Source organism: Heptranchias perlo, chromosome 3 (assembly GCF_035084215.1).
Source record: "Heptranchias perlo isolate sHepPer1 chromosome 3, sHepPer1.hap1, whole genome shotgun sequence".
Taxonomy (NCBI): Eukaryota; Metazoa; Chordata; class Chondrichthyes; order Hexanchiformes; family Hexanchidae; genus Heptranchias; species Heptranchias perlo.
The window spans coordinates 41272286-41292603 of NC_090327.1; the positions used below are offsets into that span (position 1 = coordinate 41272286).

The window sequence follows — 20318 nt, forward strand, 5'->3', positions numbered from 1 at the left end:
TCCCAATTTAAACATTAGCAAAGCATTAAGAATTTGGAAGGGGAGGAATGAGCTTGTTAATGTGAATTGGAGCCTTAAATATTTGTTTGGCACTCAAGAAACTCTATTCATAAAAGGTATTTAATTAAAAGGTAACCGCAAAAGCAGGGAAGTTGGTCTATAAATATCAGCGATGTGAGATTTAATCTGAAAAAATTATCTTAACATTTCGCACTGCAGCAAAGTAATCTTGATTTTATGACATCTTTAGTAAGCTCCACAGAATTTTATAGAATGGCTTCTGACTTGTTTACAAAATAAACTGCAAACCTATATCCTGTGATAAAGCTCTCCAATATGTGGTTTTGTTGTTTGAGATTAACGTAAGGTGCAAGGGGCAGGACAGCAGATTGTGGAGAGGAAGCTTGTGTAATTTTTCCAACATAAAACATCTTCCTCACTCGGATCCCAATTTAGAAGTGCAATGTAAAATTAGACTGTGCTGCATTGGTTCAGCTCAGTCATTTAGTTATGTTACAGCAAAAATAAAACCATTTTAGTCATGTCCTAAACACAAAGCTCCAAGATTTTTGAAAAACTGGCCAATATAAAAATTTGACAGTAAAGTAGATCTAAAAGTTTACCTGGTTAAATCTCACTATACATCTTTCCTATAAATCAACACTGCTGCTCCTGAAGTCCTTTTCATAGCAGTAACATTTTGAGTACTTTTCAATTACAAAGAACATTTTTCATTTTAAATGTCGGGGAAAATACACAAAATAATGATGCAAACTGAGGGCAATAAGATTTATTTATTTTTGTGCTGCCAGCAAGTAAATCAAGTAACTGGAAATGATCATGGTTACAACCAGCCCAAGAATTATATTTTGCAGTCCCTGCAGAAGAAAGAGTAGATACTGTTAATATATCCAACATTTAGGCACAAGTTTTGTATTAAGGTTTGCAGGTATAGTTTATGGCTAATTGTCACAGGAGGAAGGATGTGTGAAGTTAATACACCTCAAAAGCAGTTCACTTAAAGTTTTACTCCAATCGTTTAAATACCAAAACTGACATTTCACTTTTTAATCACTGCTGTCATCGTCATCATCTTCATCAGATAAATTTCTAGGGGATTGGAGGGACCCACGATAAAACTCAGAACGATTTGGCAGAGTTGCAGTCAGCTGGCCAGTAGAGAGCAGATCGTAGCAGAAGGAGCACACACGTACTGGTTTGGAGGATTGACTGGGAAGTAGGAAACGCTTTTCTGAACAAGGCCCACATACAACAAATCCACATTTGCGGCAGTGATGTCGACGGCTGACTGGTGTGAATTTGACTTTCTGACAACGCATGCATATATTCGCCTCTGAATCAGGCACCCAAACTGCAGCATGCTCATTACTGGGAACTTTCCCACTTTTTGACAGCAAATCGGTGACACATTTGTTAATGTGATTCATCCACTCTGATTTCTCAGTGGCAGTAGCAGCATAAACAGCAAAGGATTTGGTTGGAGTCTTAATAAGCCAGCCATTACGCAGCTCACCGTCATCTTCAATGGAATCAATTGTAACGTTCTCCAATGGAATTATGTGCTGCTTGTTGTACTTTTTCTTTTGGATCACAATATTACCATAGACAAGGATGTCATTGAACAAGAAAAACTGCCTGGCTTTTGGCTTCTTTCGACAAAGCTTTGTAAGAACTCCCTCGCCGATGAGTACCCGACCAGGAATAGTCAGAGGTTGGCCAGCCGCTCCAAAACAGCTCTCAACCATGCCAATGCGTCGAGCATTTGCCTCACTGTTTGCTAAGCGGTCCACCATCTTGTTTTCTGTAAGAAAGATACAAATTATGATATTGTTAAGTCTAGCTACCAAACATTTGGCTGAGAGGGAAAAAAACAGCATTTTATCAAATATAATTGATCTTTACGGTGGATAAAACCATTAAAACAATTGCAATCTACACCTCCACTAGGCATCTATTTTTGTTGCAAGGCAGGAGGGACTAGACAGCAGACTATACTGTTACATCACAAGGAAGGAAAAAATCAATAATGCAGATGTATGAAAAGAGCTACTGGAGTGTATCTGGACAGTACATAATGAAAGGACATCAAAGTGCACTAATGGGTTGTTAGGACATGAACTGCCCTACCAGGAACAATGATGGAAGCAGAATCCGTAACTGCTTTTGAAAGGAAATGAATAAATAAATATTTGAAAAAAATATGGGTATGGGGAAAGGGACTAAGTGAACTGCTCATTCAGCAAGTTGGCACAGGCATGATGGACCAAATGTTCTCCTTTTGTGCTGTAAAATCCTATGATTCTATCAAGTGACGGGCAACTAAAAATTTCCAAATAAAGTCTACCATTCATGGTGCCACAGTTATTTTGACTTACACAAATATCCCTTAATATTCCGTCCTGATCGTTAAATAACAGCTACATACAAATGTGACAGTTTCAGATTTCCTCACTTTTAAAAAAATTTTACACTTGATTTGGGTAATATTTACTTAATCCTGGAAGGTGCACTATTAAAAGTACTCATCTGTTCAACTTCCCGTTGCCCCCCCTTTCCCCAAAATTCACACTTATAAAGGAATGTCGTTTTAGTACTTAAAATTTTATGCCTATGCATTTTAGTCAGTTGGTTGGTTATTGGAGCAGAGCTGGAAAATTCTAATTGTCTCCTAGCCAGTGAGTTGCTTTCCAGCATGAATGAGCCTAAATAAATTTACTTCTTTGATTTGCAAGTACTCAAATACTGACGAGTATTTTAATTTTGTAATCAACATGCAGTTATTTTATTCCGCGGGGGTGGGGGGGGTGGAGAAAAGAGAAGGAATTATGTGTTTATATTTTTTTAAAGTTGCAACGGTCAGCAAGCATGGGTACAGCACTTTCCAGTTAATTACATTAACCCATTCAAAGAATTAATGGAATCAGTCATGTTCTTGTAGCAGGTACAGAAGCATACCCAGTTCCCACTTTACAGATGAACAAATCCCTGAAACTAGTCAGTCCTAACCATGGGAAGAGATTATCCATGGCTGTTAGAATACACAGAGTATCTATTGACACCACTGTGTCAGCCAATGAGTTGCGCTATATCAGCCAATGAGTTGGAGGCGGGGCAAGACTTACAGCAAACAGTCTATTTTACAGCAAAGTCTATTTACTTAACAACTTGCATTTATATAGCACCTTTAACGTAGGAAAATGTCCCAAGGCGCTTCACAGGAGCGTTATCAAACAAAATATGACACCGAGCCACATAAGGAAATATTAGGACAGGTCACCAAAAGCTTGGTCAAAGAGATAGGTTTTAAGGAGCATCTTAAAAGGAGGAGAGACAGGTGTAGAGAGGCGGAGGGGTTTAGGGAGCAAATTCCAGAGCTTAGGGCCTGGACAGCTGAAGGCATGGCCTCCAATGGTGGAACGATTAAAATCGGGGATACGCAAAAGGCAAGAATTGAAGGAGTGCAGAGATCTCAGAGGGTTGTAGGGCTGAAGGAGGTTAGAGATTGGGAGGGACGAGGCCACGGAGGGAATTGAAAACAAGGATGAGAATTTTAAAATAGACACGTTCCCCAGATCAGGAGCCAATGTAGATCAGCGAGTAAAGCGGTGATGGGTGAACGGGACTTGGTGCGAGTTAGGATACAGACAGCAGATTTTTGGATGAGCTCAAGTTTATGGAGGGTGGGAAATGGGAGGCTGGGCAGGACAGCATTGGAATAGTCAAGTCTAAAGATAACAAAGCTTGTTTGAGAGTTATTTGGGTTTAATCTCTGGTGTAATTTTAAAAAAATTAATTCCTGGGATGTGGGTATCACTGGTATTTATTGCCCATCCCCAGTTGCCCTGAGAAGGCAATGGTGGGCCTTATTCTTGGACTGCTACAGTAGCAATTTATTACAAGTGAGTGGCAAGCTATATTAAATGTGCACCAGCTCGCGATGAATATTACCCTGATCTGTGCAACATGCAGTTCTAAACTGCACACTTATACCAACATAACAACCTATTCTGTGGGAGACTGCATATTGGAATGAGTTCAGAAGTATTGCATCATAGCACAGTAATAAAGTAAATCAAATACAGATTACAAGCATAAGTTTGGAAACACAAGGCTGCTGAGACACAAATGACTTTTGATCACAGTAAACAGTACTGACTTCATACTCAAGAGTCTCTAAAATTAATCATTCTTTTTTTTTACCTCCCATGCCACAGTAAGAAGCTGCTGAAAGAACTTCTCTGCAGAAATGTTTAGTTGTTTTTAAATACCAACACGTATACTCTTGCACTGTTCCACATTTACTTTAGCCTACTAGCAAGGCCTAAACATGGAAATCAAAAAATGGAGATACTATAGAGCATCTGAAAAAAAAGAAATGGTAGTTTAACATTTTGAGTGCAGTCAATGTTGCCAAAGGGACGTTGTTGACAAAGGGTCTATACCCAAAATGTTAACCTAGATTTTTTTTTCTTTTCAGCTGCAAATGGTTCTGTACATTTCTGGCATTTGATATCAGATTTCTAGAATTAGCATCTTTTCATCCCAATTGGAGGTACTTCATGGAGAATCTCGAATGTAAAACTCTGTTAAAGTGATTCAGGAACATGGTATGCAAATTTAGAAAGTGGATTAGGTACCAAGATGCCAAAAAAAATCAAAGTTGTACCACTTTTACTGTACAAATCCATTGGTATCCAGTCTCCAGAGAAGGATGCTGTAATAATCTCCATGCACTACTCTCCCCAGTTTATGTTCATTATCTGGCACTGCTCTCAATTGACCTACTGGTGGATGCCAATGCAGGAAACTTTGGTGTGCTTTTCAAAAGCATGCAGAACCAACTGTGTGCATTTACCAGCACATCACAAGGGTATAGCTAATCAGACAGTAACTCATGAAACACAAAAAATTATTGGATCTCTAAGGGTTGTACCGTTTAAAGTTCAGAACGGCATTGAAAACAGAAAAAATTTTGTACTCAAGTAAAAGCAAGTAGTATTGGTGCTTCTTAAGAAAGGTGTCAGACTCGTTTCCCCCACATTTAAAGAAGGACTTTTAAAACATTGAGTGTCTTTGTTATGCATTATCAATAGATGTTTTAGAAAACCCTTAAGCAGGCGAGGATGAAGATGTGGTGTTTTGGATGTATTGATGGTCATGGAGAGTTGTGTGTGGCAAGGAGGCTGAATAAGAGATTGAGACAATTCAAGACTCAAGGTGATCAAGATATGAATTAGAGTTTGGCAGCAATAAGTGAAATGGTAGCAGTGGAGATGGAAGAGGCAATGTTGCAGATGTAGAAGAAAGTGGTTATGGTAACAGAGTTGGTATGGGAAAGGAAGCTACGCTTCGGGTTGAGCAGCATACAAAGGTTCCACACCTCCTGATTCGTCCTGAGGTGGCAGCTGCGGGATTAATGGAGTCCCAAGGCTTGTTGATTCTGGTGGATCAAACAAATCAACCACTGAATTTTTAAACTTCTATTGGTCCTCATTCATTACATAACAAAAATTTCATATAATATCCAATAATATTCAGTTAACACTACAACATTGTATTGGCCAAATATATAAACTGACTTAGAAGACATGACATGCATTCTAAATACTAGCAGCTATCATAGCTGATGTTAAAACTGCTCAAACTATGAGACTTAAAGGAAAAATATGCAAAGATGATCTTCAAGAATATTAGCAATAATACACATGCTGACTCTAAGTAACTTATAATAGAACAAAAGGGCTAACAAAAGATATTAAATCTTCCATGACTCAGGTTTTACCAACATTCATATACTATTTAATGTTATTGGACTGTACATGATATTTTCAAAATGAAGTCATTAAAATGAATGGGTAAAATTTTTGTTGGGTAAAATTTGCTGTACTTTATTGAAATCACTGGAAATGTGAAATTAATAGCAATATATTTTATCCAAACCGTATACTTTTAGTTGACAATGTTCTAAGTGGATTCTCACAAGTCCAGTATTTTTCTAATATGCAAAAATAAGTAAACAAAAAATTTACATTTTCAGTTTAACTTAACCTTCCAAGGCTAATTTCACAAAAACAGACTTTTACAATCTTGTCAGCTTGATCCTCTAATTATATACACATACAAATTCATAAAATTAAATTACTCTCATTTTGTACTTGCAATTTTAAAAGAAAGGCTATTATAGATCATACCCAGGCACATACATTGCCATTCACTTTCAAAGTGTGGGAATCATGAATTTAGTGGCCTGAAGGTTGGATAGAACTGTTTTTAACATTATTGCCTCATGGTGGATAATCCTAAGGCAAAACACTAAAATTAATTAGTATCCACAGCTTGAGATGTATAAAAATTAATGGAAGCACTGATTTAAGTTTTGTACATGGCCAAGAGACTCCATGGAATCTACCCAAATGGCTCAAAGACAAAAAAGGTTAAGACACTTTATATAGTAAAAATCTTAATCAACTTTTCCCCCAAAGGTTAATCAGAAATAAACTGTTGATGGGCAAGTAATTATAGCTAAGATCATCTTGGAACAATCTCACGATATTTAGGATAAAATAGCATCCATACTTTCTGTGCAACAGTTGTATTATCTTTTTAAATATCATTGTCCAAATACATAAACAGACAGAAGATTCTAGATCTTTAATCTCCAAACTGATCTGCATCAGCTTCATTGGAGACTCACTTAACCTAGTAAATGCTGTTCAACTAGGAGAGGCTGAGAGAGATCTGGGAGTCTTAGTAGGCTCACCACTTAGCTTCATCACAAAGCAACAATCAACAAAACTACCAGAGTACTGAGTTATATTACTAAATCAGTAGGACTACAGGTTTAAAGCCATCATGATGAATCTCTATAAAGCTCTGTTTAACCAGAGTAGTGCATTCATTTCTGGTTACTGAGGCACAATATAAACATTCAAGCCCTGAATGTAGGCAATGCAGAGAACAGCCACAAGGCTGCTCCTCCTTACTCGTATAAAGAAAAGTGGACTTGAAGATATACAAGGTACTATGCAGTATAGAAGAGATAAATCTGAAGTACTATCTTAAGTTAAAATTGTAGGACAAGAGGACATAGCTATACAACTAATAAAAGGAAAGTTCAGGACTGATGATAGCAAGCATTTATTAATGCAAAGGCTTGGATAGTTAAGGCAAAAACTCAAATAATTCAAGAGGCAATTGGACGGTACAATTGGTGCAGTGATCCATAGGTTTCAAAAGGTGGTTATATTAGTTAAGGCCTAACTACATTCCACTGGAACCAGTGACATGCAATTATTTTTAAATTAAACTGGTGTTGGAAGAATAATGTGGGAGAGACAAGTGATGCAAATAGACGTAAATCATAACCCGCTAGTAATCAATATTTAAATTTGTAACATGTCTCTACATTTTAGAAGTAACAAACAAAACAAAGCATGGAAACAATAGAGTACTTTTAATACACAGTTGATTTTAACAGCATAGTAACTTTAAAAATAATGAATTCAGCTGTCCAGGCAAATCAGTTAGGAATTTAATAGCCAGGTCTTCTGGACTAAATGGGATGGAGCGGAAAACAAACTGGCAGGAATCTACATGAAGGTCAAACCATACCATATCATTAAGTAGTGGTTCTCCTACTCCTGTGGCAATGCTCATGGATAATCTGGGGTCTGGAGTATAGTTGTGATACTTAGTTCTAATCTGATTTGTCCTTTTAAGGATATTTTTCAAGTGTCGGGAAGTGGTATCAACCAAATCCAGGTACCTGTAGCTGTTTTGTGAGGTCAATCACAGGACAGCTGTAACTGCACTTAAACTTCTGGCTCTCAAGTCAGAAAAAAGTTACAAAATGAGTGACTGTCTCGGTTTTGCACCTGTAGCAAGTGTGACATTTTGACGTGATGAATGTTGCCAGAAAAAAGCTCCTGCAAAATTTCAAAAGCTGCATAATAGAAGTGCATAATGTTGCTGCCAGCGCATGTGAATTAGGAAAACTTTATTGAAATCAAGAGTGCTGGATTCTGTTCCTGAGCATGGTACCGGTAGAGTGGGATTTCTACCCACCATAACCCCAACCACTTTTCCTGGGTCAGGGAGTCACTTGTTATGCAAGGCAGGATCCCAACAAGATTCCGGCACAGGGCTACAAAATTCTGGCAGTATGGAACCACTGCTGCAGCACCCAAAGAGACAGCCAGAGATTTGAAGTGAACAGAAGAGCCCAAATGATGGGGAAATGACGGAATTTCTTTAGGCCTCGGCCATGGATTGAAAAGCAGAACAGCTGTGCTTGGAAGTGACAAGAGATATGGATGGGGGTTTCAGCAGAAGGCAAAAAGGACAAAGGTTGAATGAGGTTTTGGAGATGGGAAGTAGGCAGTCGATGAAGGACTGGATGTGAGTCTCAGCTTAGGGTTCAGCAGGATAACAAGGTTAGGGAGGGAATTCTAAAGAGTGTGGCCAAGGCTGCAGAAACCTCTGCCACCAATAGTGGAGCAAAAGGGTGAGAGTGAACACACAGAAGGCCAGATTCAGAGGGCCACAGGTGCAGACAGGATAAAAGGCAAGATGAGGTTGCAGAGATAGGATGGGGAAAGACCGTGGAAGCACTGAAGACAAGGACTGGGACTTTGTGGAGGATAGAACAAAGGCAGCCAGATAAAGGGCACCATAATCCAAAAGCGAGTGATGTGGCTGAGATCGAGATAGTGGTGAAAATGGGTAGCATATGGAGTTTGACAGCCAACTGTAAGTCAAATAGATTGTCTAGGTTTTGCATTTTCTGAGCCAACCTGAGGTAGTGGCTGGAAAGGGGGTGCAGAGAGGCAAGGAAGTGAAACTTTGATTTTCTGTATTTAGGTGGAAGAAATTGAAATTCATCCATGATAATGTCAGACAGGTAGACTGACAGCATGGAAGTGGTCGAGAGGTTAAGAAGTAGTAGTGGGCATCTTCAGTGTGTATATATATATATATATATATATATATATATAGAAGCTAACCCTCAGCACAGATGATGCTGCCAAGGGGTAGCATGTAGATGCGAAAGAGAAGCAGACCATGCATAGATCCTGGGGGACTCCAAAAGTAATTGTTAGGAGTGGGAAGAAGACATTGCCGGAGATGTAATGGCAGCATTCAGATAGCTAAAAGTGGAACCACACATGAGGAAGTCCCATGGAGCTGGATAATGGAGAAGAGGTGATGATAGAAGAAGCCTTGGTGCACTGTTTTAAATGCTGCAAAGAGATCGAGGAAGGATAACACATCAGTCGCAGACAATGGCAGAGGATGTCACTTGTAACTTTGGCCACCGCCAAAGAAAATGTGAGCAGGGCAGAAACTGGATTGTAGGAATTTGAAAGGGAGCTTTGAGCGAGATGGGTATGGAGCTTGGAGGTGGCAATGTGCTCAAGGACCTTAGAGAGGAATGAGAGATTAGAAATGGGATGGTAGTTGGAAAGGACTGATGGGTCATGAGTGTGTTTTTTGACAACGGGGGTGAAGGAAGTGGTATAGAAAGGGAGGAGGATATTGCTAGAGGAAAGGAAGCCATTAGTCAATTAGTATGGGGGCCAGAAGGGGAAGTTGAATAGTCAAGAGTTTATTGGGGAGGGAATCAAGAATGTTGCATGAAGCAGGGAGACAACTTGGGGGAAGATACTACAGTGGTAGATCAGGTGGATAGGAGGCTTAAAGAGAGTCTAGGAGCAGGAACGTGTGAAGATAGGAAGGGAAGGTTGTGGCAGAGACAGTTGCATTGGTGGTCTCAATCCTTGAGCTGAAGAAATTAACAAGCTCTTCATACTTGCGGTTGGTAGGAGCATGAGAAAGGAGTTTGAGGCGGCAGCAAGATGTGCAGAAAAGGAGCTCTCAGTTGTCTTTGCATTCCAGGATGATCCTAGAATAGTAGGCAGTGTTGGCTGAAGAAAATACACCAAATCTGGCCATGAATGACTAGACCAAATGGCATATGGTACACAAGTTTATGGCCCTCTGATTTGATGGACAGAACATAGGAATAGTTGCATGGCAAACAAGAAAACTGGAGACTGAATAATTTGGAGGGATCAATGGTGTTAAAGACAGAGTGAGGAAACAGTCAAATACACCCAGAGTAGAAATGTTGGGGGTCAGAAGAGGAATTTGGGAGTGTGAGAAATTTATGATTTTGCGAGGAGGAAACTCCCCCTATCTCCTAAACAGAGAATAGTGGAATTGAGGGGAGATAAGGTGATGTGTGGTAAGGGAGATGAGGAACTGGTCGAAGATAGCTTTGCAATCGAGACCTGAGAGGCTATGAGAGATGGCAAGTTTGAGGGGCAACCCTCCCCCCTGCAAGAGTATGGGTCAGAGTGTTTGTGAAGAGGAAGACTGTGTGAGGACAGGAGAGTAAAAGGTCGAAGGGGTTGGAGATTTTTTTTTAGGAATAGGTTGGGGCGACACTTCATGCAGAGGCTAGTGGAGGAGAGAAGACTTATCAGTGAGGAAGTAAACGTGGGCCTTGGGAAAGCAGTAGCGACAAGCATTTTCAATGAGGCTGGAGGAATGGAATAGGGGAGGTGCTGAAGGGGAAGAAGGCACCAGAGTAATTGTGGGGTGGGGGTGATGGGGAAAAAAAAGGAGGCCATGATGTGACTGGATATCTATTCAAGCAGAACCTGATCTTAGTTTTAAAATTTCCCCTCTACACGCCAATGTGCCAAAACAAGGCTACTACAGCATTATCTATGGATTTTCCCCAATGCCCCTCATTAATAGTACTTGTCATTTTGGCTCAGTTGGTAGCACTTGTCTCAGTTAGAAGAGATAAAGAACTTGCATTTATATAGTGCCTTTCACTACCTCAGGACATCCCAAAGCACTTTACAGCCAATGAAGTACTTTTGAAGTGTAGTCACTATTGTAATGTAGGAAATGCAGCAGCCAATTTGCACACAGCAAGGTCCCACAAACAGCAATGAGATAATGATCATAATTTTTTTTTTAAAGTTGGTAGAGGGATAAATGGTGGCTGGGGAGAACGCCCATGTTCCTCTTCGAATGTTGCAATGGGATCTTAACGTCTACCAGAGGACAGATGCTTTCATGTCTCAGCTGCAAGAAGCTAGTGGATTCAAGCCCCTCTTCAAGACTTGTGCAAATAATCCAGTGCTGCATTGGTGGAGGTGTTGTCTTTCAGATGAGAAATTAAACTGAGGCCTTGTTTGCCTATTCAGGTGGATGTAAAAGATACCATGACACTATTTTAAGAGAAGGGAGTTCTCCCAATGTTCTTGCCAACATTCCTTCCTCAACCAACAAATAGACTGGTTATTTATCTCACTGCTGTTTGTGCGACCTTGCTGTGTACAAGTTGGCTACCATGTTTCCTAAATAACACCAGTGATTGTACTTCTGAAAGTAATTCACTAGCTTTGGGGCATCCTGTGGATATGAAAGGCATTATATAATTGCAAGCTCCTCTTTTCTTACTCTTGCCCTGGGGTGGGGGGGGGCTATGTTGACTAAGTGCCAACAGGAGGTGGAACAAGCACAAACAAAATCCAATACTGCTAGTTTGTTTATAATCCAAAAACAGAAAATGAAACACCTCAGGTCAAGCAGAATCTGTAGAGGGAACAAACAAGGTAGCATTTTGATTGTACCAACACTGTCAGAATTAGCTTTCAAAACGTTAATTTGTTTGTTTTCTTTACAGATGTTGCCTGACCTGCTGAGTGTTTCCAGCATTTTCTGTCTTGTTTTAGATTTTCATAGTGTTTATAGAGCAATTTCATTCACATTGGCAGATGTGACCAAGAGACAAAAGGTGTGCAGCAGGAGGGAGGAATAAGACCAGCTTCATTAAAAAAAATAAACAGATTATACTGGTCATTCATCTCATTGCTGTTTGAGTTGTTGCTGGTGCAGAACAGCCACTGCACTTCTAAAGCACTTTGAGATGTTCTGATGAAGGGTTATAACCCTTCATGCCACGTTCCTTCTATATAGAAGCCGCCTGACTCAGTTTTTCCAGCACTTTGATTTTACTTTGAGATTTTTTGTTGACATAAGGTGCCAAATGAATGCAAATATTAATTGGTAATGCACAAATACAATTCAGAAACCAAGTTACTAATTACCCACATATTCATTCACAACTTGCTGGATTTATTTTTAAAATGTATACATGTGAACTGCCCAGGTGTTTAATATAAGGAAAAAAAGTTTACTATTTTAAGATAATCAGAATGAGATGCAGTGTGCAACAATCAACATACATTGCTAAAATTACCAGAGTTTGTGTTTATTACAATAAACCGCCAATGTGTATTTCTAAATTTCCAGTTTACTTCCTAAACCGTTTTACACATCAGTTTGAGAGTTGAAGACTTTTTACCCATTATCCTTTCAATACTTTCAGGAATCTTCTTGAATACAAGGCCAAGAGTTTGTACGTCTTAGGTCATTTGGGCCCTACCTCAGGTCTTGAGTTTGCTCAATACACTTATTCAGCTAAAAAATACAACTGAGTGTTTGGAATGAGATAACTTTGGATTTGCAAAGTATTGTGCTGAAAGGAGCGGACTTTCCCTCTGACCTTCAATAAGGTACCGCATAGTAGGCTCATGACTAAGGTCAGAGCATGTGGAGTCAGGGGACGAGTAGCAGAATGGATAACAAACTGGTTACAAAACAGTGATGAGGTTAAAAGGTAGTTAGTTACTCAGACTGGCGGACGGTGGAAGTGGTGTTCCACAGGGATTGGTGCTGGGACCACTGTTGTTCACTATATGCATAAGTGATTGGGACTTGGGAATCAGAAGTACAATATCAAAATTTGTGGATGACACCAAATTGGGGGTATAGTTAATACAGAGGAGAACTGTGACAAAATACAAGACGACGTTAACAAACATGCAGAATTGGCTTGTAAATGGTAAATGAATTTCAATATAGATAAGTGTGAGATGATGCATTTGTTAGGAGGAATAAAGAAGCCACCTACACCTTGGAAAATAAGAGTCCAAATGGGGTAGAGGCACTAAGGGATCTAAGATACACACATTAAAAGTAGCAACACAGGTTAACAATGCCATAAAAAGTACAAAGAAAGCACTGGAATTCATTTCTAGAGGAACAGAATTGAAAAACAGAAGTTATGTTAAACTTATATAGAACCTTGGTTAGACCACACTTGGAGCACTGTGCACAGTTCTGGTCTCCATATTACAAAAAGGATTTAGAAGCACTGGAGAAAGTGCAAAAAAGATTTACAAGGTTGATACCAGAACTGAGAGCCTAAGAAAAGGACAGACTGAACAGGCTGGGGCTCTTTTCTAGAGAAAAGAGAAGACTGAGAGGTGACCTGATCATGAAGGGGCTCAATAGGGTAGACACAGAAAAGACGATTCCACTTCTGGGGGGAGTCCAAAACTAGGGGCCATAAATATAACAGTCATTAATAAATCCAATAAGCAATTCAGGAGAAACTTCTTTACTCAGAGGGTGAGAATATGGAACTCATTACCACATGGAGTGGTTGAGCCAAATACCATAGATGCAGCTAAGGGGAAGCTAGATAAGTACATAGAATCATAAAAGGTTACAGCACGGAAGGAGGCCATTCGGCCCATCAAGTCCGTACCATGCAAGAGCAATCCAGTTAGTCCCATTCCCCCGCCCTTTCCCCGTAGCCCTACAAATTTTTTCCTTTCAATTACCTATCCAGTTCCCTTTTAAAGGCCATGATGGAAGCAGATTCAATCACCCCTTCGGGCAGTGCAGTCTAGATCCTAACCATGAGGGAGAAAGGAACAGAAGGATATGACTACATGGTGAGATGAAGTACATAGAGGGGGAGGAGGCTTGTCTGGAGCATAAACACCGCCATAAACCGACCAGTTGGGTCGAATGTCCTGTTTCTGTGCTGTAAATTCTATTTAACTGTCACATGACCTAGGCATTCAACAGTGCCAGTCGATAGAGAAAAATTAAGTTGTCCCTGTGCCAAATGGGGAAAGCAGCTATATGTGTCACACCAGAACTGCAGCATGCCAACACAGATATATCCAGCTTTTAATTGGGCTTATGGAATTAATCTTTTGCAGAGCAATTAATGTGCCTAATCAGTTTTAACCCCAAGTCAAACGACTTACCAATACTGTTTTTCATTGGAAACATAAAATTCTTCCCTGAAATATTACTGAACTTTTTTTTTGGTAAATAAACTATTTGCTACAACTTTTATTTTGCACCTCCTTTAGGTGAATTTAAATTAGAGTCATAGAGTTATACAGCACGGATAGAGGCCCTTCGGCCCATCGTGTCCGCGCAGACCATCAAGCCCAGTCTAATCTAATCCCATATTCCAGCATTTGGTCCGTAGCCTTGTATGCTATGGCATTTCAAGTGCTCATCCAAATGCTTCTTGAATGTTGTGAGGGTTCCTGCCTCCACAACCCTCTCAGGCAGTGAGTTCCAGACTTCAACCACCCTCAGGGTGAAAAAGTTCTCTCTCAAATCCCCTCTAAACCTCCCGCCTTTTACCTTGAATCTATGCCCCCTTGTTATAGAACCCTCAACGAAGGGAAAAAGCTCCTTAGTATCCATCCTATCTATGCCCCTCATAATTTTGTACACCTCAATCATGTCCCCCCTCAGCCTCCTCTGCTCCAAGGAAAACAAACCCAATCTTCCCAGTCTCTCTTCATAGCTGAAGCACTCCAGCCCTGGTAACATCCTGGTGAATCTCCTCTGCACCCTCTCCAAAGCGATCACATCCTTCCAGTAGACCCTTCTACTCAAATATTCAACAGTGCCATATAATCTAGGTCAGTTACAAGACATGACATCCACAAGATTAAATCCCATTGAGAACATCAGAAAAGCTGAACAGCTGCTTCTATCTCCAGTACATAGTTCAATATAGTAGGGAAGGGAGATTGTACATGGAAGGGTCAGGGGAAATTGCAAGCGAAAAGGGAGAGGAAACTAAAAGAAACACTTTTAGAAATGAGAAAGGGGAAGTTTGTACAAATGAGTAGATACAGTGCTAAAATTTCACAATATTAAACAGTTGACGGTTAATAAAATAACCCCCCACTGATTGCATTTCATTACACTTCCTCTTCAGTCTAACAGGTCACTGCAGTACCCTAAGTTTCCACCACACAACTAATTGAAATCAGCTGAAAGCACAATAAATCACAAAAACAGTCTATAGTAGCGACCTAACAACTAGGAGCAACCACAGCTGAGAGCTAAAACAGTCTCAATTAGGATTTTCTTTTCATTTTTGAAGAGTTTGCCTTTTGTAGGTTATATATTCAGGTTTGCCACTTCAGAAGGAACTGTTCAAATAAGTTATAACCAACCTCTTCCCAAAAGAAAGACGGAGGAATCTGCAAAAATTCACATTCCATTTTCTCCATTCATTAATAGATTATAAATGCCTCACTAAATGCATACACTCAATATCCCATTTACACCAAAAACAGGTGCAAGGGGATAATTTACTGTGCAACATGTTTTACCAGATGTGGAAGCACAACTGGGAAATTTGAATTAAACATTTTGCAGGTTATATTTGAATCTATGTCATTTACAATTGCTTTAAATTCACTGCTTTCTTCATAAGTACCTTGTATTGCAATATATGGTCCTTCTAGTCTTTATTACCCAGAGAGTTTCAGCCCTAGTCATATATCCGAAATGTTAAAATGCTGATGTACTGTTCTATTTTAAATGTTTCATTTTAACCTTCATTACTGAACCAGTAATACATCAGAAATCTGACCCAGTGATACTAGGAGTGACCTTTCTATCCTACACAAAATAAATGCAAACAGTGCTTTCTGAAAGTGTGAGGTTTGTTTCCAGTCATCTCAAAATAAGTGTTGATCTCCTAACTTTATAAATGCTGCCCAATATGTCTTGCTGGACAACTGTCCTTGGCTTGTCACAAGGCTGCGTTCATCATCTAAATAAAGGTCCTACAATTACAGGCATTTCATGAATGTCCTGCAGAGGGAGATTTCAAGTCCAAAGGGAGTACTTTCAATCCTTGTACAGAAAACCTCAGGGAACCAGTATTGTGGCAACTTGGCAAATAGAAGTGAGCATCCTTGAAGTCTATCACGACCAGCCAATCACTTGGGCAGAATACCTGAATAATTTGAGACAGATAACGGTTTTGAACTTTTCCTTTATGAGAACAAAGTTCCAAGTCCATAACAGGACAGAACTCCAAAAATCTTTAGCATCATGAAGCAGCAGCATTGAAGCAATTTCCTATTCTGTTAGAACCACCTCTACTGCTACTCCCCTTATTACTAAACACATGAAAGCTAATGGGTAATCCTGCTCCAAAGGCTCAGAGACTCAAGCGCTTGTGATCCAAGGTGTACAAGGCATTCTTCTGGGGGAGGTAGGACCTGTACAGGCCAGACGGGTGGCACCTCAATGGAGCTGGGATCAATGTCCTCTCGGGGAGGTTTGCTAGTGCTGTGTGGGGGTTATGCTAATTTGGCAGCGGGATGGGCATCAGGATGTAGCATTGGAAGGGAGAAACAAGGTGCACAAAGGATTGGGAGGGAAAGATAGCACTAGAAGAAATAGTACATTATTAGGTGGGATCAGACTGAGAGTACAAGTGTAAGATTGGTTTACAGTGTACGTGTGTAAATGCACGAAGTACGGTAAACAAGGTTGGTGAGCTGCAGGCACAAATAGCCACATGGAAATATGATGTAGCAGTAACAGACCTGGCTCAAAAAAGGACAGGATTGGGTACTAAATATTCCTGTATACAAGGTGCTCAGGAAAGATGGGGAAGGAAAGAAAGGAGAATATTGCAGTGCTGGAGAGAGAGGATGTCCTGGAGGGGTCAGGGACAGAACCTATTTGGTTAGAGTTAAGAAACAATAGAGGTGCCATTACACTACTGGGGGTAGTCTATAGGTCACCAACTAGTGGGAAGGATATAGAGGAACAAATTTGCAGGGAAATTAGAGATGCAAAAGCCATAGAGTAGTGGTAAAAGGGGACTTCAACTATCCTAATATAGTAATAAGGGACAAAGAGGGGGAGGAATTTTTGAAGTGCGTTCAGGAGAACTTTCTTGACCAGTACGTTTCCTGTCCAGTGAGGAAGGAGACATTGCTGGATTTGGTTCTGGGGAATGAAGCGGGCCAAGTGGAACAAGTGTCAGTGGGGGAACATTTACGGAACAGCGATCATAGTATCATAACGTTTAGAATAGCTATGGAAAAGGACATGGACTACTCTAAAGTAAAATTGATCAGTTGGAGGAGGGCCAATTTCAGTGTGATGAGAAAAGATCTGGCACGGGCAAATTGGAATCGAAGATTGGCAAGCAAAACCGCAATTGAATAATGGGTGGCCTTTAAAAGAGATGTACAGTCTAGGTATATTCCCACAAGGGAGAAAAAGGTAGGGAAACTAAAGCCAGAGCTCCCTGGATGACAAAAGAGATAGTGAGTAAGAAGAGACAGAAAAAAAGGGGCATATGACAGATGTCAGGTTGATAACACAAGTGAGAACCAGGCTGAATATAGAAAGTTCAGAGGGGAAGAAGTGAAAAAGGAAATAAGAGGGGCAAAGAGAGAGAGAGTATGAGAATAGACTAGCAGCTAACATAAAAGGGAATCCAAAAGTCTTCTATAAGCATGTAATTTGGAAGTATAGTGAGCACTGAGGAGGATAGTGATAGCCTTCAAAAGGGAACTGGATAAATACTTGAAAGGAAAAAAATTGTAGGGCTACAGGGATAGTGCAGGGAGAGTGTGACTAGCTGGATTGCTCCTGTGTAGTGCTGCGAAGGACTCGATGGGCCAAAGGGTCTCCTTTTGTGCTGTAACCTTTCTATGCTTCTACATGCCGCCTTTAGTTCCCAGAGATATAGTGGAAATGCTATGTGGTTAATAGCACTAGGCTTTTCCCACACCCTGCTGGTGGACCCCAAGTGTGAAGCCCTAGTATTGACTCCTGAAGACATAGAAATTAGTCCAACCCCTCCTGGCGTCAACATTCAGCTATCCTGATCTGTAGTGTCTCCTGCAAAGAGATCTTTCTACCCCATATCTGCAATGTGAGGAACAAATACTTTTAATTGAACAGGCACCTTACTGTGATCGATTGGAACCAAATGATATTGCAATTGATTGCAGGTGAGACATATTGATGTAATAGACTTCTAAGTCTCATCTGTCACAAATGGCTGCTAGCCTATTCCGTGTCAAATTGGACAATGGACTCTCAAATGTACACTTGCAACAGAAGTGAGACTGATCAAGAATCCAAGAGTCACGTTTTTGATGGTGACGGTGCAAAGAAATCCGTGAGCAGTGGTTTTACGTTGCTTGCGTTGTTGAATTGGCGGCATATTATCTTGTCCGTTCATAAGCAAATAAAGTAATGGATATAAAAATCAACCTTTACAGCAGTGCAGTCTTTCTGTGAAGGTGATGTTACCTAGTGTTAAAGGAAAAATTGATCTTGAGGGGAAACTCCATGCCTGGACTAAGACATCCAAACTATGATCGACATGAGCATTAAATCCAAATATATAAGCTAATGGTCCAGTAATAGCTCAAGGACAGAAGGAACGGCTCCTTTGAATATAAAGGCACCTAATTCCATCTCTCCCGAGGAGCAAAATAGGGGTCTCTGATGTCCACTGTCTTGGGGAATGCTACGTTTCCCTGTCAGATTCCTGGAAATAATTAGAAAAATGTGTCTGTTGGGGGCCATTTCCTTACCCCTGTCCAAATAGCTACTCCAAAGATAGGTGCCATTTCCAAAAGAAGTCACTGGTTATGAATAAGGCTAAACTGCTGACTCAACACCAAGGGAAGAGTAATCACTCATGGTCAAAAATGCACCCACAATTTTTCCAGTGTCCAGCATTCCATTCAGACAAGATCAAGTCAAGGATCTTTTGGCCTTTCCCAAACCTGCCTGGACGGCAGGAAGATTTTGGACATTTTTAACGAAAGGAAATTAGATCTCTGTCGATATGCTTGGTCAGCGCTGAGATATACATCAATACCAGCTAAAATTGTCCTTTTTGAAATGATACTAAATATCTGGGGGGCAGAGTTTCCGCTTTGGGCACAATTGCCACGAGTGCAAATTGCACAGATGGAGTTTCGGTCCAAGTTTCCACTAAAATGCATTAATATAATCACAAATGTAAAATCTTCCATGAATCAGCGCAATCTGGCAGCTTAACAGTGTGTAATGGTATTTTTTTTTCTTTTGCAATAAAATATTCATTGATGTATTTAAGAGTGGTAACCTGGTGCAGTTTTATTAATACAGCTAAAAATTAGTTTATCACAAAACATAAGCATTTTTTTTGAAGTGTGGCTAGTCCTCCACCTGTGAGTAACCTGATTTTAAATCACTGAAAATGACTCTTGAAAAAACTTTACTGAACCATTTACTACTTTCATTGGCATACACTAGTCAGTTTTTTTAGTAAATTAAATGTTTTAATATTTTAGAACGTTTAAAATGTGCCTACCAGTGCCTATGCGTCTAAAAAGACTAGCTTAATTTGAAGATCCTTGTCAAGCGGGCGCAATCGACAGAAACTAGCCATCCTAGTTATTTCGTCCAGGGAGGCATGGCCAGTTTGTGGGCGGGGCCAGCTTCAGTGAGATGATTTTTGAGCCAGCGCAAAAAATCATGGAAACTCCAATTATGCTGGCCGATGTTTTGTGCTGATTCTGCCGGATTGCACTGAAAACGCCAGCGCAATCTAGCGGAACTCTGCCCCCGATGTTTTCTTTGGTGGCTTTGACAGTGATGAGAATGAGTGCTGAAACCATACTAATGTCTTAAGATACATAGAGGCTCATGAAAGGATATCTTAAGTCAGTATTAATTAGCAGTGACAGGATTCTATGTGTAGACATAATTCAATCTTGATTGCAGCAAGGTGATCCTGCAGACAATATCAGCTAAAATCACCCACAATCTACAAGTGCAGAGGATGTCAAACCCAACTGGTTCCTTTACTTAATCTCTCAATGCCAACTTACCTGATATCTCCCAGGACAGCAGTTTCGGGCCTTCAGGGTGGTTTCTTGCCTGAGTTGTGGCAGAAACGCAAAGCTAAATCTAGTAAAAGGCTATATCACATTCACAAGAGTGTCACTGTAAGCACCAACAGTGGCCAGCAACAAGAATGAAGGCAAGGGAACTAAAGTGTTGAAAGCTTTAAAACCTCTCTATTAAACTTTCCAGATGTATTGCCTAGTTGTATAACTAATGGGACAGAAATACTT

General features: G+C 40.2%; 1 protein-coding gene across 2 annotated transcripts in view; it reads right to left on the reverse strand.

Annotated features, from left to right (window-relative positions):
• Positions 1 to 775: 775 nt before the first annotated feature.
• plekhf2 (pleckstrin homology domain containing, family F (with FYVE domain) member 2) overlaps positions 776 to 20318 on the reverse strand; it is a 47214-nt gene continuing 27671 nt past the window's right edge. For both annotated transcript variants that reach the window (XM_067979186.1, XM_067979193.1), the window contains exon 2: positions 776 to 1822. In XM_067979186.1, coding sequence (XP_067835287.1) covers positions 1068 to 1814 — 747 coding nt within the window. In that variant the 5' untranslated portion in view covers positions 1815 to 1822 and the 3' untranslated portion in view covers positions 776 to 1067. The remainder of the gene's footprint in view (positions 1823 to 20318) is intronic.